Source organism: Watersipora subatra, chromosome 3 (assembly GCF_963576615.1).
Source record: "Watersipora subatra chromosome 3, tzWatSuba1.1, whole genome shotgun sequence".
Lineage (NCBI taxonomy): Eukaryota > Metazoa > Bryozoa > Gymnolaemata > Cheilostomatida > Watersiporidae > Watersipora > Watersipora subatra.
In genome coordinates, this window is record NC_088710.1 from 12,857,289 (window position 1) to 12,884,879 (window position 27,591).

At 35.6% G+C, this 27,591-nt stretch overlaps 1 protein-coding gene across 2 annotated transcripts; it reads right to left on the minus strand.

Moving 5' to 3' along the window:
• Positions 1–185: 185 nt before the first annotated feature.
• LOC137390255 (uncharacterized) lies at positions 186–26,707 on the minus strand. 2 transcript variants are annotated; one of them, XM_068076586.1, is made up of 10 exons: positions 26,603–26,707; positions 19,872–19,977; positions 17,921–18,045; positions 17,207–17,361; positions 14,672–14,784; positions 10,750–10,770; positions 7,646–7,889; positions 4,931–5,042; positions 2,931–3,093; positions 186–667 (listed from the first exon to the last, which is right to left on the minus strand). In XM_068076586.1, exons 1-10 carry the CDS (start codon positions 26,632–26,634, stop codon positions 587–589), a joined length of 1,152 nt encoding a protein of 383 aa, XP_067932687.1. In that variant the 5' UTR covers positions 26,635–26,707; the 3' UTR covers positions 186–586. The 2 variants fall into 2 exon arrangements, with proteins under 2 accessions (XP_067932687.1, XP_067932688.1); XM_068076587.1 differs by lacking the exon at positions 10,750–10,770.
• Between the last annotated feature and the right edge of the window lie 884 nt (positions 26,708–27,591).

Here is a 27,591-nt window from a genome sequence, read left to right on the forward strand (position 1 = left end):
ACACCTCTCTGTTCTCCCCCTTGTATATTCAAAATTTCCCTTAGAGGGAATTCCTTCCTGGTAGGGAACCCCCGATGTAGGGGTTGATAAACCTTCCTTTGGCACAACACTAAAAATTATGAAATGTTTTTCTGACTGCCTGTAATTAAAAATGCCATACAAAAAATTAACAAGAACGCATCGTGTACATGATAATGTATATATTCCAAATGATTATAACACGGTAAAAGGCATAACCGTAAATGCTTAATTATATGATTGCATAATTCAACTTTTGGAAGACTTCAAATGTTAATAAAACATTCTGAATGAAGTTATAAATAGCCTCAAAACATGATACAGTACAAAAGCAGAAAATTCCTTGCTGCATAGTAAAAAATATGATCAACTAACGCATCATGCCTCCCGCCATTACAATAACAAAAATAAAATGCTTTTCCATAATGACATATATCATTATTGATAATAATCATCTTTTAGTGTATATATATATATCTACTAAAGGTACTAAATGCCCAAGTTCACTACAAACAACATGTAGGCACTCATCTGAAGAGGTTCGTACGGGTGATTGAGAGGTCTGGTGCTAAGGTAACGGCTCGTACGTTGAATACTTCCCCCAACGAGAGAGTTCGCTTGTCGATTCATATATCATTTCAGAAGCATACTAAAAGAAAAACAGACAAAAACTGTCGCCATAAAGGAAATCATGCAGTAGGGACAACAAACTAGTGTCGCAATGATTTGTTTACAAGTGTAACGAGCCTTGAATAGCCTCTTAGCAAATAAATACATAGAGATCTAGATTCTCGCGTGATTATAGGATTGCTGTTGAAATGGGGTATTTATAGTTTTTGTCACTAGCAATCACCTTATACCTAGCAGTCTTTGTAGGTACTTCTACTTTGCATAATGAGCTACATGAAACCCAACACTTAATGTGGTAGAGTACGTTTCCATTTTCATTGACTAAGTTTAGTTGTATTAAATGTGTACACGTGTGGTTAGTAGACAGAAGCAAAGGAACAGTTTTTAAACTTTCCAATGACCTTTTCTTTTTGCAGCAGGTAAAACTACTAATTAAATATTCATAACATATGCAAATGACAAGGTCACCTGTGGCAGTGATGCCGGGATCAACAGGTGTAGCAATGTTGCTGAGTTTACATGCATTAATCATATACATACATGTTGTTGACATATGTTATTTTATGATCTGTTATGATAAAGCATTACCTTACCAGCATTAAACTTTTAGATACATATATACATAAGGACTGAATCCGTTGTACAACTCAAAAATAGAATACTGTGCAACCCCAGGTTACCATGTACTTGTTATAAAGTTTTTTCGCCTTGCGCTGTCACATACGATGTCTTTCAGTCCCTGCTGTATGACATTTTTCTCGGCATATGACATCAACAAAAATTTCTCTTGAGATTCAAATTTGGCAGTCGATGTGCTGCATACGTCGGAATAACAAAGATGCCGATATGCTATTAATTAAAATTTCTCCCACAATGCTTGAAAGAGATACATACGATGCTCACACTCTCTCTCCATTCAGCATTATTCATTATTAGTTATAGTGAAAAAGAAACCGGAAATAGATAACTGATAAAACTTTTAAAAGTTAAAGTGTAGTAAAATACATTCTACAACTTAGCTTTAAGTGTGTGTTTAGTAAGCTAAATTCATCTAAGTTATATTATAACTTTATGTTATAAGTCTGTCTTGATAGTAAGAACTCTCTATAGTAAGGTACTGCACATTATACATTGTAATGTAACATTTTATTGCACTTCATAACCACTAAATATACCAACTACACTAAATTTACTACTGTAGGTAACTATAGTTACTAAAAATAACATACTATTTTGTTAATAATTTTTCGTATGTACAAAACGTATATGAAATTTTGATGTTTTTTACCAGGTGTTTAGGAGGTGTTTGCATTAATTGAATAATTACTAAGGGTTTCTATACCCCTCTATATGGTATCTTTGCCTAAGGATGCCAACACCAGAACAAATTAATGTCGTATAGCGGAGGTCCATTGTACAGTTAATTATAGACATTAGAATAATACATACAAAGAGTGCCTGGTTGAAACTTGTCAAATTGTCCATATATCCACCCAGTCTCCTGATGCTGGTAACATGCAGAGCCCAAATCTTAAACAGCCTGATTACGAAGCATTGGCAAGTTCCCAACTAAAAACTTTTTCTAGTCAATTCAAAAAGTTCATATTATTGAGTCAATCATGCTAACATATTTACAACAACGTAAATTTTTTGAAACAATATCAGAACACAATCAGGTAGCATAAACTCGACAAAATTAAACTAACATTTGCATTTGTAAACAAGAACTATAGGCTTGAGTTATTCAACCGTATTTAAGGCAAATTAAAAACTGCCTTTTCAAAAGCAAGGATTATATTTGAAAAATATATTAAGTGTTTTAGATAACCACAGGCGTTGAATTCACGCACATCTATTCGTGCATGAGTTCTAATAATAACAGACTAGTTTTGAACGAACACTTTGAAAAATTATGGGAGAATTGGTACATTTTTCATTAAATATTGAATCAAGTTGTTATTGTAATTTTTATTATTGTAAGCATTTTTTTATCTTCATATAATAAGAGCTGTCCGAAGGTTAAAGGTTAAAAAAGACTGCTTTCAAAGAGATTCAACCTCACGACTTTCGGCTTGGTTGACCATCACTCCACCACCCAGTATTATTTGTATGCGTAGTTATTACATCTGATCTCTCACGTCACACTACACTGACACGATGCTAGTAACAATAAAACAGAACAACACTAGTATTTTCAAGGAGTATGAATTCTGTCTGGAAAGTTGTGTTTGACCAATTCGACTAACTTGACAACATAAAATTACTAGAGCACTCCAACTAACCTGTTCAAAGCACGCGATATTGAGCTTGCCAAACTGCAGATACGACCTGTCCGTGCAGTCTCTATCTATGTAAGGAGGCAATGCCCATGCTGTCTGACCTCCTGGGTTACGGAAATAGAGCATGTTGAGTGTGTCAGCGCATGTAGACCGGTGCACACTCCAGCTGTAAGCATAACAACAGTTCATGTAGACCGGTGCACACTCCAGCTGTAAGTATAACAACAGTTCACGTAGACCGATGCACACTCCAGCTGTAAGTATAACAACAGCGCGTGTAGACCGGTGCACACTCCAGCTGTAAGTATAACAACAGTTCATGTAGACCGGTGCACACTCCAGCTGTAAGTATAACAACAGTTCATGTAGACCGGTGCACACTCCAGCTGTAAGTATAACAACAGCTTATATAATGATTTTTATTGCTACGTGTAAACATCTGCAGCATTCGTTAAAAAGTCATGACATGTTTTTGAGCTGTGGAGCAAATAAAACAAATTACAGTGTATTTAAATAAAAGTTTTTGACCCAACATACAAATGTTTTAACATACAAAGTGAATTCTGGAACGAACTAAATTCTTTATGTAGACGTTTGAAGCCTACAGATATTCTGCACACCCTAGTACTCAGACAACTTCACTCTTAGGTTAAAGTACAAACAAAGGTCAGCAGGCATCCTTCCTTTGGAAGGTGTCGTAACTTCATTGAGTTACAGCCAGCAACTGAAGCTATGATAGCTCATTGATACATATCCTGTCACCGGGTAGCCATAATAGAACTATGGTTACTTGGTGACTTGAAGCACTTGACTTGCTGCAAGTCAAGCCCCTTCTGCAGTGTAGAACCAAACTATTGTCACACAGATAACTACAGTTTAACTTCATCAATCAAAACGTAACAGACGGTAATAACATTAATATTTAATATAATTCTATGATCAACGAGAAATCTTTTTTACCTCTGCCACAAACTGGCCCACAGCTAGCCTGTCTTGACAAACTGTTGTTTTTGCAGAGTTGTCCCCCGTCGAGCGGAGTGAGCAAACAACAGCTTGGCACAATACGCACTGCACCTGATGCATCAGCTGCACTGAAAGGGAATTGTTCTCATCTGTCTATGCGACTTGGCTGTGATGTTATGTCGGTGGCTCCATTGGTAATCATAACGCATTATGGCCCAAAAATTTATGTAGAAAAAAACAAGATAAAAACGTTTAACTAGAAACCAGTCTCTGCGGTAAACTTTAGTAGAACTTAGTGATGTTAAAATAGCCAAGTGACACGGGAGAAGAAGCAAATTGCGAGACGAGATAGAGACAATATTGACGTACCAAACGCATGTAGATTATTCCCAAGCACAAGGGCTACAACCTGTTAGTCTGCAGCTCATTATACAACACAACAACTTCAGAAAACTGTTTCCTGTGTATTCAAGGAGAGTATCTCGCTTAGAAACAAATAAGTTGCAATACTTTATTGTTATCAAGACTTGTGCAGTGTAACATGACATCACAAATGGGTAAATATAATATTAACGATCTGATCTGGTGGAAGCACTATATATCGGCTCACTCTTGCTGTAGCAATAAATAGTTCTTTAGAAATATGATCATATTGACAATATCTTCCTCAGTGCGATTTCGCTTCTTAGAAATAATGTCTCCAGCTTTCCCGCACAAAAAGACAACTCCTGTGCTGTCTCGATTTATTGTTTAGACCAGACCTCCACAAGATCGTGTCTCGGCTAAAGCATTTTCGAAACCTTGAGACAAAAGTCTTGTTTCGAGCATCACTATATACACGTGGATCAATTTTAATGGAATGCAGATACACGTGGATCAATTTTTCTGGAATGCAGATACACATGGACCGATTTTAGTGGAATCCGAATACATGTGGATCAATTTTAGTGGAATGCAGATACACATGGACCGAGTTTAGTGGAATCCAGATACACGTGGACCAAAAATAGTAGAAATTACCAACTAAACTCAAAGCTTACAATTTAGGAAGAGCGGTTACTTTTATTGGCAATCCACATCTACAGAGCTTCTCCCTTTCATCAGTCTGGACAGGAGGAGTCGCAGATTCAGTTTCCATACTGTCATTACTCGCTACAAACAATGACCAGCCCGGTGAGTTCAACTATTTATCCAAGGCAAGCAACTGAATAGTATTTCTGTCCAACCTGCAGCCGCTGGTAGAAGGCCCGTCAGATTCAATCAAAATCGCGTAGCAAAACAAGGACCTCACGTGAAGGTCATTGAGTAAAAATTTCTCATATTGAGCCAAGGACTCTGTACAGGGAGTATCAGTGGCTAATTCTTTTAATGTTGGCAACAGTAAACAAGAAGAATAAATGACCCAATTGTAACTTCAAAATAGGTTTTTTCAACTAAAAAATATCAACAATCAACAGAACAACTTATTGAACCAATCTTTACTATAATAAGAGCCGTGCCTGTCCAGCCATAGCCACTCTGCGAATGTTAGGAAGAAGATGGCCTCACCTGGGATTTGAACTCAAATCTTCCATTAAGCAGTCAGGCACACTACTAACTGTACCACCCTACCACCTTTTCCCATCTAGGAATAATTGTGCACGCACTTATTATATGTGATGATGTTTCACAGCGCACGGTACTGTCAGCGTACTGGTATTTATAAATCCCGTTTCCATATTTTTTGGCTGATTTCATCCAACTTTCACAAGCATATGCTCCGTGCATTGCCACAGTTTGCCAAATATATTTGGTTTTAAACTCTGTCTGGTTCCAGAGAACCAGCCTCTCAAACACCGACCTGGGGAATATCGAACTAAAAATAAAAGAAATCCTGGACACCACCAGGCTTACTGCAAGCCAATAATAATCGTTGACCAGATGTGAAACGGAAATCGGATAGAAAAGGTCCAGGGGCGGATCTACTGTGGTGCATATGGTGCAAATGCACCACCATAAATATGGCAAAAAATTAAAAAAAAAAGATTTAAAATCCATCAAGAATTGAGTAAATTACAATTCATTTCACTGAGAACTTGCTTTGGGAGGAAATGAACAAACACGGCCTAGTAGAGTTCGTTATAATGAATCAGTTTTAATAACTTTGACCTGAATTTGTTTAGCTTATAAACAAATGAGAGTGGTCCCAATAAACATCACCAATTGAGCCACAACTTTTTCGAAAGAAGTACTACAAGCAATTTTAAAAGCAAAATGGCTCAAAAAAAGGTAAAGAACGAATTTTGGATCATTTTTTTCAACGAAAAAACAACAATTCAAAAAAGTATGCCTTAATATGCCTGTTTTATAATAGCATCGTTATGTAGCTAATACTACAAAACATTTTTTATGGTAGTTTGCAGAAATGATGGCTAATTTCTGCACAGCCAAACCAAATGGCTATTGAGGTTTTATGATTGATTTTGTCTTGATTTTATTTTATTGCATAAATGTTTGTTAACTTTCTGTTTACATGTAATCTTGATATACATAGTATAAGGAACATTATAAAACACCAACTTAATTAATCATATCTAATGTCAATTTTTACCTCTAAACTTCTTGTTTTCTGCAAATAAATGATTACACTTTTTTGGGCTCAAACACACCTCTCCTTCATTCTAAGATGCCTAAAATTCAAAGAGTTCCACTAGCGCGGGGCCAGGTAAGGGGGTCGCCCTGCGCACTACCTCCATCTCTAGATATATTACACAAATTTTGCACCACACACTTTTTTCCTAGATCCGCCCCTGAGGTCTCTTAGGAATTGACGGTGTCAGTTATTTTTTATTAGTAACGAAGAATGGATGAAGGCTGATTGAGATAATTTCATCAAACAATAGCTGACAGCTCGCCCTCGGTTAATAGTAAACATGTGACAGACCGTGCAGTAATATAAGTTCTAGTCAAAGCATTAACAACTACCAGAATGTAGACTCCCCTCAACTGCCAGAATTACAGCCAATTACAACAGCCAATTACAACAGCCAATTACAACAGCCAGTTACAACAGCCAATTACAACAGCCAGTTACAACAGCCAATTACAACAGCCAATTACAACAGCCAATTACAACAGCCAATTACAACAGCCAATTACAACAGCCAATTACAACAGCCAATTACAACAGCCAATTACAACAGCCAATTACAACCGCCAATTACAACCGCCAATTACTGTACAACAGCCAATTACAACAGCCAATTACAACAGCCAATTACAACAGCCAGTTACAACAGCCAATTATAACCGCCAATTACAACCGCCAATTACAACAGCCAATTACAACAGCCAATTACAACAGCCAATTACAACAGCCAATTACAACAGCCAATTACAACAGCCAATTACAACCACCAATTACAACAGCCAATTACAACAGCCAATTACAACAGCCAATTACAACAGCCAATTACAACAGCCAATTACAACAGCCAATTACAACAGCCAATTACAACCACCAATTACAACAGCCAATTACAACAGCCAATTACAACAGCCAATTACAACAGTCAATTACAACAGCCAATTACAACAGCCAATTACAACAGCCAATTACAACCACCAATTACAACAGCCAATTACAACAGTCAATTACAACAGCCAATTACAACAGCCAATTACAACAGCCAATTACAACAGCCAGAATGTCATCAGTACCAAATGATCTAATGCAAAAATCCCGAAAACATTAGAACTGGTAGGGGTTAACGTACCGCTGGAATCTGAGCTACGAGGAGTCACGGCATTCCGTCGTGGTAGTGGAATAGGCTGGAGTTGTCTTCGCTGCAATGGCAATGTTCTACTTCTTGGGGGTGGCGTTGGTTGCGCAGTTCGAGGGATTCTCTGCGATACCGAAGATTGAATGCAGGCTGGTCTTGCAGCTCTAGATTGTGCACAGCCTGTAGATTCGCCATTATCGACATCTTCCGATTCAATCGGATTGTACTCGTACACAGGCTGCAAGGTTAGTAGAGGAAAATGAGTGACATTCTACAGGAGCAAGCAGACCAAGTGTAGGATCATGAGCCAGAGTGTTGTTAGATTATACAGCTGAGTGAACTCTCTCTGATACCCGAAAGAAACATTAACTATTTAAAATGCTTCAATAGAGGTCATCATGGACACTTTTAGTTATGTTAGCCTAACAATAGCTTGTCATTGGCGTACTATAAAACTTTTACATTGTAACATTAGAGTAGGCTAGTTTATGCTACTTTAGTGTTTTTGCTAAACTTGAAAAAATAAAACATACGAAATGTTTTTTTTTTTCGTATTTATTTTTTTATTTCGTATTTTCATGATTTTAGATGCAATATCTTTATTTATATATCTAAATCTTAGTCATTGACTATACAACCTTGGTCTGTCATCTGTCCAGTTATAGCCATACAGTTTTAGCAACGAAAAATCTCCTTTGTGCTGGATTAGAACTCGTGACATCCAAATCACAGTCTACTAACAAGCATGCGTAACCACAAAGCTAAGCAGTTCTTATCACACCCTTCGCTACTACCATATACCGTATCTCTTTCTCACGATTGTAAACACTAAATGTGTACTTTTTATTATTAATCAATATTACCTTTAAGGCTTGTTATTTTAAAAAAAATTTTTTAAAAGCTAATTTTTTTACCACCACCTATTTTTTAATTTGGAATTTTCAAATGTGCCATTTTAATTTCAAATGTGCTGTTACACTCCTATTTCCTGTTTTTTTTCTAAGGTTCGATTGTTGAATCTAGAAAGGGCTAAATACTTTTCACTCAGACAATTGTATTATCTCAAGTAGGAATTGCCTCTAAATTCTCTCTCATTCTGTCAGACAAAGACAGTCTGATATCTCATTTTTACATTTGTACCAGTATTGAGAGGTACCAGTATCATCATATTCAAAGTGTTGATGGATAGCTTCTGCTGCAACAGTAACCTTTTCTATACACACACTTCTATGCACTAATTGTGATTATTAATTCAACATATTCATAATTTTTAGTTTGTTATCTCAGTTGGTATTAATTGTATCATTACCAAATCATTTTTCATTGTAATTGTGGGAAAACAGACTTAATTTAGCTATTACCGGCTATCTATTTCACATTTACATTTAAACACCTTAACAGTTGTTTTATTTTTTCTCTCACTTCATTTTAACTGCACAAAACACTTTTCTCATGATATGAAGTTTAAAAGTTGGAATGGTAGCTGTTGTTATATGTTAAATAAAAAAAAAAGAATAAATTTTCTGTGCAACGACCTTTTATTACCCGGCAATGCTGGGGATTCACCTAGTATAAAAACAGTCTATTTCTACACTTATTTATGGTCTGTTGACTATTTATTACAGATTGAGTAAATGAAACTGGAGTACGAATTGCTACAGATACATCAGTACAGTAATTTTGCATATACATACAATTAAACCTAGTCTGTTTCGACATTTACTCCATGTGGCAAACCTGCCATATGTGAGAACAAATATTCTTACAAAAACACATTGAATTTTCAAAATCCAAAGAACAATGATCAATGTTTCAAGTATTACATATAGCATATGTAATACTTAAAACTATATAAAATTATTAGCATTGTATAAATTAACGTAAAAATGTAAAACCTAGTGTAAAAATTAATTAGTAAAGTATGATTAATAAAAATATATTTTTATCGCTACTTAAATATATTTTTATCGCTAATTTCTCTCAAAGACATTTGAACGAAAGTATAGACTCAGCACTGTGAAGGTTCAGGTACAGAATGAATGATAAAAACACATTGTGTAACTTACTGTACTCAGTACTGCAAAGGTCGAGTAGTCAAAATACACATTATAGCTCACTCTAACTCACATGAGATACAGTTTAAATTAACCATACAGTTACATAATCTGTTTATTATTTTAGTTTTTCCTTTCTACTACAATTCTTTACAACTTACTATACAGTAATGGTTAGACATTTTATGTTGAAAATGAGCTACTGTTTTGAGACAAATACTTGATGAAAATTTTCATCATCTATTGAAAGATTTGTATGAGGAAGCGATCGTATGACTCTATACAATAGGTTTTAGCCTTATTCATGAAAAAATGAAGCGGTTTTAAAAAAAAAATGAGGCTAAGAAAAATTCTGTCAAACACCGGCTTATTCTTCACAAAATGATTAAACCACATTCCCTTCTCATTGTCAGCCACATTTAAACAATGCCAAATCAAGCCCCTTAAAAAGACTCAAGAATTGAGCGAGGGTAGAAGTGCTAATGCTAACAAAGTCTATGAAAAACTCACATAGACTAGAAATAGACATGGTCAGCTAACTATATTCAACCAACAGGTTGTGTAAACATGAAATATGACACATACCAAAATGTAAAATTTTCCTTTCTTCCAATTTTATTGTACATGCATGTTTACCTATGCAATGATAAATTCTGTACGGTTGAGATTCCTTACAAGACTACATTAATACTGCGGCATAGCCTGAATAAGTTATTCGTGGTTATACACACTTGTCAAACAATGTGAACTATCTCCAAATTGATGAACCACGGGCTAAGCCATATGCTAGCATACACAATTTAACTGGAAGAAAAGAATTGAAGTACCAGACGACACAACTGCATAATACTTTGCTAAGTGAAGAAAAGATACGATGCTCCAGCAATAGCGTAGGAGGCAGTAAACCATACAGACTAGACTCGAAGAAGAAAAGAGATCATAATCTAAGCTTGTACTTCGAAAATAATCAGAAACGCAATTGGGTGTAAGCTAAAAGGGAAAAGTAGAGTAAGGTGCATAGAAATGTTAAGCGCAAGGCATTACCCTGGTTTTAGCTGATCGGCTCTACAAAAAGTTATGCAAGACAAATAGAGTGATTCAGAACAGCCATAGAGTGATTCAGAATAGCAATAGAGTGATTGCTGGGTATTACAACTTATAGCTACACATTTAACAGATCATATGTGACTTTCTTGGCGCATGCACTTATTTCCGCTGCTTACGTAAGGCCAAATTTTGAAAGCATCCAAAAGGCATGGCTCGGAGTACAGCAGACCAGAATGCTAAAGTACCTAACAGATTTCATACAAGACAGATTTTTGCTAAAGTCTAACCATTGTAAAGCTCCATCTACAATTGAAAACATCACAAAAACATCCCTGGGCATTATCAGTATATAGTGCCATATGAAAGTGTGACAGCTGTGATATATGCTCAGCCAACACGGATGTTTCTAATATCCCTCCTTGCTCAGCTCCTTCAAAAATTTCCATTAATAAAAACATCAACTTAATAAGTTGGCATTGCCAAACTCCTCTCGTAATATTTACACATAAACTGTCAAAACCTTCAAGATAACACTAATATTTTAGAAAGAACCGTATTTTCCGGACTATTAACTGCACCCCTATACAAGCCACATCTGCTCTATTTAAAAAAGACGATAATAAAACAATACATAGGCCGCACCTTTGTATAGGCGGCAGAACTCATAACAGTGCTTTTTAACACCCCAGCAACCTTGCTGATTAAAACGGAACAGTACCGTTAGGCACGGTTTCTTCTTTTCTTTTACCGTGCTAACTGGAGATTTCGGTTAGCGTGAGTCTAGCGGTGGAAGAAAAACCGCGGAATAGCCGCAGCCTCTAAATATACCTCTAAAATAAACCGCATGTTTCAAAACATCGGGAAAAAAGTAGCGGCTAATAGTCTGAAAAATACGGTAATTGCAACCTGACTGACCTGAGGAGAATGTTTTCCAGACTACAACTGGAGGTTTTACTAAAGAACCAACATAAGAAAATCAAAAATCATATTTCTCTGTAGAATGCGTGTTGCCAGTATTATTATAAACGCTATGCTACAGAAAGGTTAACAGTGTAACATGCGATAGGCCTCTGTTACGCTCACCACCGTTATGGTACTTACTAAAATAGATGGGCACATATCAATCTGGCTGAGTGTCAAACTGCACTGAAAACGAGAGTCGAACAAACAATCAGAAACATGCGTAGGGGGGCTTACATTCTAGAAAAGTTGAGTTGGAAGCTCTAATAGCTAATGCTTATATTTCATTGTATAAGCGTAACCATTCGTAACATAATATCAAATTAATTCTTCTACAATTTTTAGTTTTGTTTCACCGTTGAATGCAAAATTTTAATTCATTACCAATGTTCCATGACAAAATAGCAAAATATTGTTTTCTAGCATATTTTCATCATTATACGATGTCAGAATAGGGAGAGCACAGGCTACATGTACAACGCACAGATTTAAGCTGCATACAAAGTGTAATTACTGCAGCTTAGAGATAAAAAATTGGGTTGAAAGTGATTTTTTGTTTACTATTCTCATTGAATATAAATACAAGGTACAAAAATATCCAATAGGTCTGAATTGATAAACAATCGCATAACACCATACGAAATTTTTTCCGCCATACAATATCAACAAGAAATGAACAAGAAATTCAAATTTGGCAGTCGGTGTGCTAAATACGTTGGAATAACAAAGATGCCGATATGCTATTCGCCAAAATCTCTACAACAATGCATAAAAGACATTCGATGCTCAGTTCAGCGTCATTCGTTGTTATCAGTTTCCGGTTTCGTCTTCGTTATAGTAAAGACGAAACCGGAAACTGATCGATGATAGCATTTTAGCCGATGACAAAGTTGAAGTTAAGTAAAATACATACTAGAACTTAGCTTTAAGTATGTGTTTAGTAAGTTAAATTCATTTAAATTAAATTCAATGTTTATGTTATACTTCTGTATTGAAGATAAAAACTTCCTGCGGCACCTATTGTACATGTACATAAATGTAACTGCACATCGTAACGTTACATTATATTGCAGATCATAACCACTAAATACAGTAAATTTACTGCAGGTAACTATAGTTAATAAGGTTAACGTACTATTTTGCTAATAATCTTTAATATGTACAGTACATACATAAAATTTTGATGTTTTTTACTAGGGGTGTTTGCATTAGATAATTACTAAGGGTTTCTATACTCCCTCTATACGATATCTTTACCTTAGAATGCCAACACCAGAACGAAATAATGTCGTATGGCGGAGGTCCACTGTACAGTTAATTATAGACGTTGGAATGATTCATACAAGGAGTGCCTGAAACTTATCAAATCACCAATATATCCAACCAATCTACTGATGCTGGTAACATGCAGAGCCCTTCCCTTAAACAGTCTGATGAAGAAACATTGGCAACTTCCCAATTGATTAAACATCTTTTACAATTCGATTTAAAAAGTTCACATTGAAATAATCCTGCTAACATATTTACAACAATATAAATTTTTTAGAATACAGTGGAACCTCGGTTTTCGAACGACTTGCAGTTCGAACAAATCGGAGTCCAAACAAAAAAATTCGAAAAATTCTTGCTTCGTAGTTCGAACAAAAATCGGAGTTCAAAAGCCAGTACGACGCCTGAGTGCGTACGTGAGGGTGGGATGCTGAGCGGCGTCCGGGTGTAGATCGCTCTCTCCGTGACCAACTGTTGTCGCATTGTCCGAGATTAAACAAATGTGTAGCAAATGGGCCGAGTTACAGAATTTCGTCGAACTTCACCACCCTGATAAAGCTGCAGCCACCAGAGTCATCAATGACTTTAACGACACTATCATGAACCACTTCCGAAAAGTGCTAAATAGAAGGCAGAAGCAACTGTCATTGGATAGATATTTTAAGAGAAAAGAACATCCTGTGCCCGAGTAAAAAATCCTATTCATAATTCTTTTCTTTATCCTTTTTTTATTTTTACACGTTCATGTTAGCGTAATCTTTCATATGGAAGATTATGACAACGCGAACGTACGATTAGCCTGGGTTACATTTATGTTTATGTTATTTGTGTCTTTGCCATTTTGCTTAATATTTTCTGAGATATACATTGCTTTTCATGTGTTGGTCAGCATTTTAATGTGCAATTTCATGCATAAAATAATGTATAAAATACTAAAAAGGTAAACATTCAGGGTGTTGGAACGGATTAAAACTTATATATATTAATTCTAATGGGAAAACCTGTTTCGGATCTCAAACAACTCGGTTTTCGACCAACCTTCTGGAACGGATTGTGTTCGAGAACCAAGGTTTCACTGTATTAGATAACAGTCAGGTAGCATAAACTCGACCAAATTAAACTAAAATTTGCATTTTTGACAAGTTATTTAACCGTATTTAAGGCAAATTAAAAATGGCATCTTCAAAAGCAATATTAAGTGCTTTAGATAACCACAGGCCTTGAATTCACAGATACTGTCTGTTCGTGTATGAATTCCAACAATAACAGATTAGTTTTGAGGCAATATTTTGAAACGTTATAGAAAAATTAGTACAATTCTCCATGAAATATTGAATTAAGGTTTTGCTGAAATTGTAAGCAATTCAAATCTCTGCTGTTATAAGAGCCGTGTCCAGACTTGAAGGTTAGAAAAAAGATTGATTGCGAGTGGATTCAAAACTCGTCACTAACCATTTAGCCGGCGACATGTTGGGCTTGATATTTCATGTCAATAATGAGAAACTATGAGAAAATTTATCATCAATATTATTATTATAAACCGTATTATTAACCATTATTATTATAATTATAAACCACAAACTGACCGATAGTAAGCTAAATTTAGGCTAGCAGATGTTTCTGTAAGTAATAACAGTACTTATACATATATATATATATACATAAGAATGGGGCAGGAAAAGAAACTTACTGTAGATTTACTTGTCACATTAATATTAAGAGACTCGATAGTGCGGGCCACTTCTCTCAGATTACGGTATGGCAAACCTTGCACCACCCGGCATATGGAGGGCAGCCCTCCACCTGTCAAAACATACAAATCCACCGATAATGTCAGATAGTCAATACAATAACACTGACTGTGAGACACTTCGAAAGTTGTCTTATTAATATTGTTCTATATCCAGATTTATTCCATCTCAAAATCGTAGATTAAAAAATGTTATTTTAATCAGACAATAAATAGCATTTCGACCAAACTTTGATAAAAGTCACTAAACCCACAATAATTACCTGCTTGTTGGCTAACAATATACATACTACATGTATCTGGCTTTGAAGAGGAAACCGGAAATTGATCGGTGATAAAATTGTAGCCGATGACAAAGTAAAATACATATTAAAACTTAGCTTTATGTATGTGTTATTCATGTAAGCTAAATTCATTTAAGCGAAATTCAACGTTCACAATATACGTCTGTCTCAAAGGTAAGAACTTTTACGGTACGTACTGCCCATAGTACATTGTAACGTTACATTTTATTGCAGATCACAACAACTAAATACAGTAAATTTGCTGTAGGTAACCATAGTACTGCCATGTAAGAGCGTATTGCCATGTAAAATTACTACAAGAACCATGTCTGTTTGTCTGGCCAAAACCACTCTTCGAAGTTGAGAAAAAAGATTGCTGTCATCGAGATTAGAACTCTCAACTTTCAACTTAGTAGACCAAAACTCTAACAACTGAGATAATAGACCACCCATCAGATATCAGGAACAATTGTACGTATAGCTATTACACCCGACAATATCTCATGGCACACAAGACTGCCAAGGTACTAGTATATAGAATGTCTGCCTTTCACGATTCCTATTGCTGAATGAAAATTACAAAACTGGCCCATCGGCAGAAGTACTTACATGTACGGTAAGTCGCCGACTTACGACCTATGTGACATATGTCCACCCGACTTTACGACCACATCTGTGGGAAGGTCAGGCAGCTCAGTGTGGGGCGTAGCAAAAGCCGTTCTTCGTTATTTTCGTTAAAGCTTTGCCATTGGGGTAAATTTTTTCTGTCACACGATAACAATAAGTTTTCTCGAAATTAAAATTTGGCGATTCGTGTAACGATTATATACGTTATTAAGAGATATGTGTTGCTTGCCATGGCGAGTTCAGGGTTATCCGTTACCATAAAAACGGATTCGCAAACAGATCAATGATAAAATCTTAGTTAAAAGTTTGAATTTTACTAAAATACATACTAAAACTTCCTTCAAGTACGTGTTTAGTAAGCTAAATTCATTTACGTTTGATCAGAATCGACAGAATATACAGAATCGACTTACGTCCAAATCGTCTTACAACCGGCTGGAACCAAACGCTGTCGTAAGTCGATGACTTACTATATATACCTGCATACAATGACAGTTAATGAGATGATAACTTCTATTTCAATACTTGATTAAAGTACTTAAAAGAAAAATATGTGTGCACTCATACATCAGCTTTCAAACATTTGGATCAAATCGGATTTCAAGTAGAACGTTTGAGATTCTTTGAGACTTGGATGAAAAATTCAGCTTTCGACGAAACAAAAAAAGTCGAGTTAACCTTCCTGACTGCTGCTACTATACTACAATAGTAATTGGTAAAAAATAGGCAATGTCTTTTCACACAATCTTTGATAGAACACATAACTGCATCTTTAATTAAAATTCCAGCAATTTTCATTTCAAACATTTTGTTACCTTGCGCCATAGCATAGGCTAGCCTTCAATACCTCACTGCATTTTATAGTTTTATGTTGCAATTGGTAAAAACAGAACGCAAGAAATGTCTCCGCTGTGCTTTTTTTTAACTTCACACGATCTTTGCTGAGATACATTACTGTACTCTTTCATTGGAAGTTCTAGATTATAACCTTCGTCTAGGCTAGCCTTTGCTACTTTAATGTGCATGTTTAAACTGTAAAAAAAAACAGGGGAAATGCTCGTTTTTTAAAATGATCTTAGGATATCTTTTATCAAAATAAAACACAGTTTATTTCGAGTTTAGTATTAATGCTTGACTGAGTAAACAAGACATAGGTACGAATTGCTACAGATACAGCAATACAGTACATACTCAAACCTAGTTATCTTAGATACAGCAATACAGTACATTCCCAAAACCTAGTCTAGTCTATTAATGATTCAGTATTAAACGAGCATTCAACTAGTAAATGTCTATGAGGCAATCACTATATTTTACATAACACCTGCTCTATTATTACATGTGTGTACAGTTTATGGTGTAAAACAAGAATATATGCTTGAAAAAGTTGTTTTCTAAACTTGGAACAGATTAAAATCATTTACAATAACTATAAAGGGAAAACTAGTTTTGACTTGCCAAACAGCCTTCTAGAATAAATTAAGGTGAAAGACCAAGGTTTGTCTCTATGTCATTTCTAGGAAAAAAATTAGATAAACAGAAATTGGACTTTAGTTGTAATGACCTCTGAGAGGACGCGCATGGTGATATTGTAGAAGCTGTGAGAGCGTATGAGAGGTCGTGCTACCAGTTTGTGTGAGAGAGAAGTGCACAGTCGGCGGGCCCTCTCCATTCTTCTCCACACCAACAATTACGGGAAAGTGCCATACTTTATTTCGTCTGAAACAATATGGTGGCTACAAATGGATGTTCCTGTCATATTATCACTCGAAAACAGGATTCAACAAGACTGCGAAGGAATCGCTACGAAAACTAATCAAGCTGGAGGCACAACTGCGAAAAGGCGTGCAATCAAACCTCAGTGATACATTGCGCCAGAGCCGTATAGTTTCACAGAGTCCCGCGACCAACGGAAGCGTATATGGGAGCTCGCTCTTTTTCAACAAACAGGCCACGCCTACTATTTTTATATAAGTTATAATGGAGAGGTCGCAAGATTAACCAACAAAAATTACTCCCATTGGCAGTCACTTTAAAACTGATTGTTTTATCATATACCATTTGAAAGAGAATAAAATTCCCTACAAAAGCTACTAATAATTTTTTTGTAAAAATTCAAAGTAAATGCAAAAAAAGCGGCATTGAGAGCGAGGTATGAATATTCCATTAGACATCAGTATGTTGATCGGGTTTGTTTAAAAACAAGTGTTTTTGTTTCGGTTTTTGCCGCGGAACTCTGTGAAGCTATCGTCTCTGCACTGCGTATGCCTTTACTTACTCATTCGGAAAATCCATTCTAATAGAGAGAGTAATAAACTTATTTTTCGCCTCGTCAATGGTTCGTGAAGGCCTTAGGATGTATGTGCCATTCTCTATGTTATCCGCTTGCAGAACAGCTTGTGACTGAAACAGTAATATACAGATACACTGATTACTAAAACAAGTAATGAGCCATTACACGGTTTAAAGGGTCATGCAACATGAGCACCTGCCGAGGTGTATTTGTATATAATATACAGCACTGTATATAGTATACATTGCTGTATATTATACATGTATAATATACAGCAATGAACAAAATAGTTGGGACACGCAATCAGCAATGCATGTTTTTTTGGGTTTGAATAAAAATGTTTTATAGGTTAATACAAGTTTTTACAGATAGACCCAAAAACTATATTTATATTCGGATGCCTTGTACTGTTTATAATCCAGTGAGCTTAATTTTAAATTTTTTGGTCAAGTTAGACACCGTATAATGAAGCATATCTGCAAGTATCACTAATTTTCACATTATTAATTTTAAAAAAAACTAGGATCAGAATTCCCTAATATTACTTTTTCTAGAGGTTTGAACAACTCTTTGTAACATGGTGGCCCTAAAATTACTGTTATGGGCAGGAAATTACTTTTAGTATTTGGTGGACTAATCCTTCAGAAGGTGACTTTCGGCCCTCTTAAAATTTAGGTTACAATAAAAACTGCTCGCTAAATGGAGAGAAAATTAATATTTCCCTGTAAAACTAGATTAGCTAGATTCCTTAGAATCTAAGAATTCTATAGATATATAAAGATCCATAGTATCTGGATGAGAGACAAGAGACAAAATTTATTATCTCAACAAGATGTTGAGATAATAAATTTATTCTGAATTAGCCTATTGAACAATTACGTCCCCTACTATTTTGTCTGGCACAGTAGTTTTAATAGTCCTCCTAAGGCTACATGTACCCAACCTACAGATACATGATATTGAAGTATTGCCTTCACGGTTGGTTTTTACTGTGCTAAACAACATGAGTCAGAAGTAAAGGAAAAAAAGGGAAAGTTTTCCAAACTGCTCCCATTTAATAAGGAAGAGTAATTGTTGGCTTGGCCTAACTAAATGAGAGCAGTTTTAGAAATGGGTATTTTACATTGTATTTCACAATTATATCATTATATTTAGCTCTATTTAGAATTTTAATGTGATCAGATATAGTCTGTGCAAACCATTACTTATTGAAAAATCTTCAACTTAAATCTAACTAAGTATTTGCAAACAAGAAATCTGTTACAGGAAATCTGTGGGATTTTTGGTGATTCATTGAAATAATCTTTGTTATACATTTACTCGTTGCATAATACCTCTGCTTTTGATTGGAAGTTAGACTGAGGAAAGACACTGACCATTTTAGCCAAGTATTCATAGAGCTATTCCAACGCCATAGATCTATTCCGACGCAATATTCATTAGTTACTCAAAGTTATCGGTAGCTAGGTGTATGCCGAAACCTGTTTGGTTGACTTGAAGTAATCTCCTCGCTATACAAAAATGTACTTATGAACTTGGTTGTGTTTAAAATTCTGTAGCAATTATTAACTCGAAACTCATAAAATTATTGACACGAATAGGCCTACGTGTAAAAACTAAAAATTAAAGCTCATAGTCTCTTGCAGTAGGCTGAATTTGTGTATATATAGAAAATTGCGTAATGAGATAAGGCATTGATTTGTCCAGTCCACTTCAGGCACAGCAATAAAAACATTAAAAAAAAATGGAAATTTTCCAACTTAATCCTGTTTGTCCCACTCATTCCTATGAATCTGAGTTTCCTGGAAAAAGTATTTTTTCCAACTAAAACACCGACCCCCCCTACCCGATTGACACAAATACCCATAACAGAGGCAAATTTACCCCATGCTACTGCGGACTGCTGGAATACATAGAAGAGGTGTGAGCTGCTCACCATCTCGGCATTATAATCAGGCCAGTAGCAGTCCAGCTCTTGCGCCTGAGAGAAAACATATCTCTGCAAATTGAAAGGCTCCTCCATGGTGTGCTCAACAGGTTCTCTAAACGTAAAAGAACAAGGTCATTGCATCACACAACAGCAACTTGCCTACAGCAGGTAACTAGCAGTAGAGCAGCAAATCAAAGTAAAGACCAGAGCACACTAGATGATAATATTTGAGGTTTCTTGCGAATGCACATGTGTTAACATGTGTCAATATGTCACGACAGTGTTAACTTGTGTCAATAAGTCATGAGTGTTAACTTGTGTCAATATGTCACGAGTGTTACATGTGTCAATATGTCACAAGTGTTAACATATGTCAATATGTCACGAGTGTTAACACGTGTCAATATGTCACAAGTGTTAACATGTGTCAATATTTCACGAGTGTTACATGTGTCAATATGTCACGACAGTGTTAACTTGTGTCAATATATCACGAGTGTTACATGTGTCAATATGTCACGAGTGTTACATGTGTCGATATGTCACGAGTGTTACATGTGTCAATATGTCACGAGTGTTACATGTGTCAATATGTCACAAGTGTTAACATATGTCAATATGTCACGAGTGTTAACACGTGTCAATATGTCACAAGTGTTAACATGTGTCAATATTTCACGAGTGTTACATGTGTCAATATGTCACGACAGTGTTAACTTGTGTCAATATATCACGAGTGTTACATGTGTCAATATGTCACGAGTGTTACATGTGTCGATATGTCACGAGTGTTACATGTGTCAATATGTCACGAGTGTTACATGTGTCAATATGTCACGACAGTGTTAACTTGTGTCAATATGTCACGAGTGTTACATGTGTCAATATGTCACGACAGTGTTAACTTGTGTCAATATATCACGAGTGTTACATGTGTCAATATGTCACGAGTGTTACATGTGTCGATATGTCACGAGTGTTACATGTGTCAATATGTCACGAGTGTTACATGTGTCAATATGTCACGACAGTGTTAACTTGTGTCAATATGTCACGAGTGTTACATGTGTCAATATGTCACGACAGTGTTAACTTGTGTCAATATGTCACGAGTGTTACATGTGTCAATATGTCACGACAGTGTTAACTTGTGTCAATATGTCACGAGTGTTACATGTGTCAATATGTCACGACAGTGTTAACTTGTGTCAATATGTCAGGAGTGTTACATGTGTCAATTTTTTCATTCATTTCTTTGTCATGGTTGGTTCTCAGTCAGCGATAATGCTTCTAAACTTGAAATTCTTTGAAAATAATAATCATTCTTTAGTAAAATATCATGATTTATTATAAGTAATTTTAAAACTGAAATTATTCAACAATATTATGATTGTATCAAAAGCTTAACAACAAGAATGGCCGCATAGAAATGTTAGGTCCAGTATAAATGGTGTCGCATATGTATTTCTTTTGAATATGCTTTGTTGAGCGAGTGTAACACAGTTGACATTAGCTCCGGCCTTTTCCAAAGCATTCAACTCTCCTCGCCTTTTTATGCGCTCTGACCTTCATCAACATGTTTATTACAATGTAAGGAATGTGGAGGTGGGAACGGATAAGCTGGCCTTGACATGCAGACGCTGAGCAAAACTTATGGAATACGTATTTTTATATAGCTGAAGGGCGGCACAAAAAAACCAAATGATTTAAATCATTGTTTCTTGACAAACAATCTTGTTTTGATGTGCATAACAAATCTGTAAACACTTCGCTGTCATGAATTAGCAAGTGTGATGGAGATAATTGAGTGCATGTGTAGTACAATGCTACAGAAGGACGTTTGAAGTTAGGAGCTATAAGTTTATTCAGTGAACTTCAAAGCAGCATTAATTGTGAGGTAGCAACTGTAGCTGGTGCAGTTTTCCCTCACTACCCTGTTTAATAAACAACATTATGACAGCAAACTCTTTATTGCAATCAGCTCAAAGGCAAGCATTGAAAAGTATCCTTCGTTTTTTCGTGACGTCATTTTATCATTGTCGGCCATCTTTATAGACAATTTTATCGTTAAAAACACAAAGCTTTTGTAATGAATTTTTGAAAACGATGCTTTTGTTTGCAATTTTTTTATTATGGTATCAAAACAACACCAAAAAGTACTAGTAAATAAAAGAAAAAGAATCGTTTTTTACAAATATGGCGGCTTTTTCGTGAACGAGCGCATGCGCAAACGACTTGATGACGTCAAAAAAAACGATGGATTCTCCACTTTTGGTTTCGTTCATTCAAAAATAATAAACTGGCAAAGTTAAGAAAAAAACCCAGCAAACTGGTATTTACATTTCGTATAATCAACAGCATTGATCCCACCAAAAAAGAATGCGCTTAAATATTTCATAGTGTCTTTTTATGTAACAGTGCTAGTAGATTTACTCCATGAACTTACATGTAATTTGCAAATTATAATTCTATACGCCTACGGCTGTTGAATGCAAGAAATATAGGAAGTTGTCAGACTAAAGCATCTAAGTCAAGAATACTGACAAGTATATTTCTCAGGATTCTGATGTGTAATACAATTTACAGACAATTTGGAAAAGCAAAAAGGAGTGAAACAATCAAATTTACCAAAAAGAATCATTAAAATTGGTTAAAATCGAAAAAAACTTCAACTTTTTTTAAAAAAAATCAGTTGTTCTCCAACCCCGTACAGTTGCATTCCATCAGTTAGTAAATGATCCCGTACAAAGAAGAAAAGCATATTGACATATAAAGGCATTTTCCTCCACTAGTCCACTGGTGTAGGCCCTACTAGTCGGACACCAGAACGTACTTACTGGACACCAGAACGTACTTACTATTACCGTATGTGTAATAGAAAGTCAGGGAAGCTATCTAGTGACACACGGACTTATAGAAGAGATTTTGCCCAAAATGATCAAAAAATACTACCAGCAACAGCAGGCTAGACAAGGCAGCCAAAATTCTCATTCCTTTAAAGATGCAGAAAAGCAAGCCTCACAAAGAGCCTTTAGGGATAGAACTGTCTCACCTACTAGGTTGTGTCTGCAGAAATGATGCAAGCAAATAGCAGGTTTTGTGAGTTCAGTCAACTAATACTTCCGAATGACTAGGAGACAACTAAGACAACTTGAAATACTAAACAAGAGGCAGACTCGACTAGTGCGTACGATTTTGAGAACACTTGAGATATACAAACAGGGAAGTACTGGAGTGTTGGATCAAGGGACAGATGATACACAGAGCATCGTAATAAAGACTTCCTATAATTATTCTCCGCTGATCAAGTCACCCAAACTGCTGGCTTTACTCAATCATGATCCAAGACAAAGTCATGAAAAAGCACGCGGTAGTAACTGCTTTCATAAAGTTACGAATTCCGAAGATTGTTGTTTGTTGCGAAAGTTCATAGGACAAAACAGCAAATAGGTCATAGTTTGAGTTACCAGTGTACAGCATCTGTAGATTTCATTTTTATCGATTGAACTCCCTGAGAATTTCCAAATCTTACCAACTATTTGTGCATAGCGACGATCACTTGTTGACACCTTCCTGTGTAAGCAATAAACGTACACGTAGCAACTATACAATCTCTGGTATAAAACCTCATTATAACTTGGCACAATTTATTCATACAATAATTTTATATCTTTATATCACATGTTTTCATAAAACCTTCTTTATCTATATTAATAGGCCTAAATTCTACTTTCTCATTGTGTCTGTCTGTCTGTTTGTCCGTGTGGCCTCTGCATTTCCACATATTTTAGGGCTGATTTCATTCAAACTTCAAGCATGTGCTCCGTGTCTCCCACCAAATCAACAAAAGTATGTGGGTTACTCCATCTAGTTCCTTAGAACCAGCCTTTTAAATCCCCCCCCCCCCCGCTGACTATCGTAGGGCCGACCTACTGTTAGTCCTTATTAAAGGTCGGCTTATGGAAAAGCCCTGAGAGTGCCCTATTATTCATGAGCCAAGTCACTCTGGCTGGGCACTGCAGACAATTTCACACTGTTAATCATATCTCCATTTTGCAACAAATTATAAACAATTTTAAGTCAGCAAAGTTATTTTTAACAGAGCTTGTAGAATACAGTACAGCATGGCTATAACAAACACAGCAGACTGTCTCAGTTTGTGATAGCCATGTTTCACTATAGCCCCAATTACGTAGAGATACGCTAAATCTCATTCGGTCTAAATGCTTACTTGGAAACATATTATGGCTGGTTGCCATGACTACAGGACCGGTGAATGACCTTTGTAAAAACCTTTCGAAAATGGAGCTGAAGGATAAGGTAAACTATTGATTTATTAAAACAAAATACTATTGCGTTTACTAGCTGAACTGCGTGATGATATCGTCAACCCTAAGCTGCAATGCTCCTGAGTAATACTCAACCAAATCTAGGACAACAATCCCAGGAATGACTCACGTCATATCATTTACTCACAAGTTAGCTATTTGAGTTTACAGACATGTATGTTACGCTTATTCAGCCATTGCTTGCGCACAATTTTGATGGGACGCTGATGATGGGACGCCAACATCTTCATCTCTTACCGGAATTATAGTTTAATCTAAGGCTTGAGTTGTAAAAAAGATATAATGACCCAGTTAGCAATAATAATAATAATCAAACTTCATGACGCAATGCTTAGCATCTAGACTCTTATCTTTGCTATATGAGAATAAAACTGTCCTAGAAAACTCCAGAAGTAAACCATTATCTCTACGCAAAACTCACATCTAATGTACCGCTTATTATGAAAAAAGAGGAGATGGGTTCCATGACTCTTAAGCTAAAAAGGCAGTTATGTCAATGACCACATGCTATTTTCATACCTGAGCCGAATAAAGAAAACTGAATCACCGACCGTAGAAATATTAAAAATAATGATGCTACGTTATTACGATAGAAAACAAAATTAGCATTGTCGTTTACAGAGCTTGTTTAAAACTTGCCAGTGACTATTGTCTTGTACGATTTTAATAATAACCAGCTTGGCCAGAGACTGGCTACACGACTATGAGTATACCTCGCATACTCAGTGAATGCTGGAACACTAAGTTATATGAGTATACAAGCCTTGAAATTACCACTTGTAGAAAAGTAGCTCCGATACTGCAGTATACTTAGCAATTTAGAGTTTGTGTGATCAACAATTCCTGTACATTGGTAATCTCTAAACCATAAAACATCCAATCAACTAATTTGGTTTAAACTACAGGTCATAGCTCAAAGTAGAAAGATAATGAAACTAGTGCCTGGCAGCAACATCTATAGTAATCTACACTATATATGATAACATCTATAACAATCTATCTATGATAACATCTACAACAATCTATCTATGATAACATCTATAACAATCTATCTATGATAACATCTACAACAATCTATCTATGATAATGTCTATAAAAATCTATCTATGATAACATCTATAACAATCTATCTACGATAACATCTTTAACAATATATCTATGATAACATCTATAACAAGTCTTTGATAACATCTATAACAGTCTACCTATGGTAACATATATAACAATCTATCTTTGATAACATCTATAACAGTCTATCTATTGTAACATCTATAACAATCTATCTATGATAACATCTATAACAATCTATCTATGATAACGTCTATAAAAATCTATCTATGATAACATCTATAACAATCTATCTACGATAACATCTTTAACAATATATCTATGATAACATTTATAACAATCTATCTTTGATAACATCTATAACAGTCTATCTATTGTAACATCTATAATAATCTATCTATGATAACATCTATAACAATCTATATATGGTAACATCTATAATAATCTATCTACGATAATATCTATAGCAATATATCTATGATAACGTCTATAGCAATGTAAGCTGTCTGTCTGAAGGCACGCGAACAGCGTTAGGAAAAAGACTGCCTCACACAGGAATCACACTTGGAAATGTTCCAATTGGCAGCCAAGCATGCTACCAACTGCACCACTCACCCCCTTGCCAAGTTGAAGAATAATTGTGCACGTAGTTATTACATGCGATGATCTCGCATGGCACGCGTGACTGTCAGCGTATTAGTTATATTAATATGACCAGGAGCTTCCTATTTCATTTCTACAGTCAACAGTGCTTACAGCCAAAAAAATTTAATACATTTTCCTATTGTTTTAATTTAAACACAATTTTAGACACTTTTTTAATGTAACCTACCAACTATTATCAGCTATTACTAACTATACATGTACAGTCATGTATAGTTGGTAATAGCTGGATGATTTCATAACGAATTCAGCTAATTGTTATTATCATACACACTCTTTAAAGTGGCTGTGTCCAATATAGGTTTTGATTTGCATTAAAGGAATTAAAATTTTGACATTTCCCATTGTTAGCTAACTTAAACATAAGAAAACATGACTATACTACAACATTTTGCAATGTAGAGTAATTTGCAAGTCAAATGTGAACACAAGGTCAAAAGTCAATTTGTACCACTATTTTATGATAGAGCTACACTATCGTATCATTTTATCATATTGCTCTTAACTTTTCACCTGCTTATCATTTTTGTTAATGCTAGCAGCCACGGCTATATTTAGCACAATTGTAACCATACATAGTAACCGTACAAGCAATTATCCGACATATTTCAAGCTCCTAGTTATACAGGAAATAACTGAAATATAGGAAATACGAACCGACGTGGACTGTTCTGATCAGCTCCTGCCATGATTTCACATTTCAGCAACACTGCCAGCCCACTCTGCGGCACCTTTTCCAGTCACTAAAAACATGGAATTCAGTCATAAACAAAGTAGATTACGATGAAGGCAATAGATGTATCGTATACATCTATGAGTGCAGGACAATACCAAAGGGCTTGAATAAAACTTAGATAAAAGGAAAGCATGTACCCCAGAAATATTATAGACTATACTATATACTACAGACTTGAAAAATTATGAACTGTTACTGGTTAAGGCAATGTTCTATAATAAGTGTAACACTTTATGTAAATAATCACAAACATAGATATGTATAAATATATATATATAAATCACAATGTTTGTCATAAATTTCTCTGTTGGTTTGTTTGTTGATCTGTCCAGTTAGAGCGATAAAGTTTTTTTATAAACGCAAAATCCGCTCTACACCAGATTTGAATTTGGAACCTCAAGGTCTGCATACAGACGAGCTAACCCACTAAGCCACATGGCCTACTTGCTATACAATGGAATGATTGTGCACATATTCATTACATCGGCTAAAATACGCATAATGCCACTTGAGCTGGCTTAACAGCTCATGTTATAATAAGTTGATAATTATATTTATTAATATAATTAGCTAATTAAATAACTAGCTTAACTTAGTCAAATTAACCAATTTGCTAATTTTGCCATTGGCAAATTAGTCAACTTAGCCAATGGCAACTACATTACCTGCCACTGTTTATAAGCTGTGTTTACCTGTGCAATGCCGGGCATTCATCTAGGACCACTATAATAAAAGTCACAAAGTTTACCAGTTGTAAAGCTTCTTTTTTCGGAGAAAAATCATATTTTGGCGCTCAAAAACTAAAAAACTGCTGCGACAGTGACTTCGAGCTTCCTTTAAATATAAAATCATCTCAACCTACAACCACAAGCTCAAATGCAACACAAACATTCTTAGAACCATCAAATTC

What these genes read in the sequence shown, in the direction of transcription:
- LOC137390255 (XM_068076586.1), bottom strand. Translation starts at nt 26,634, where the DNA reads ATGGCAGGAGCTGATCAGAACAGTCCACGTCG. An exon ending in AGAATGGATTTTCCGAATGA is followed by an intron (nt 17,362 to 17,920) that starts GTAAGTAAAGGC and finishes ATATTGTTTCAG; the next exon opens with ACGAAATAAAGTATGGCACT. An exon ending in TCGTAGCTCAGATTCCAGCG is followed by an intron (nt 5,043 to 7,645) that starts GTACGTTAACCC and finishes CATTGTTTGTAG; the next exon opens with CGAGTAATGACAGTATGGAA.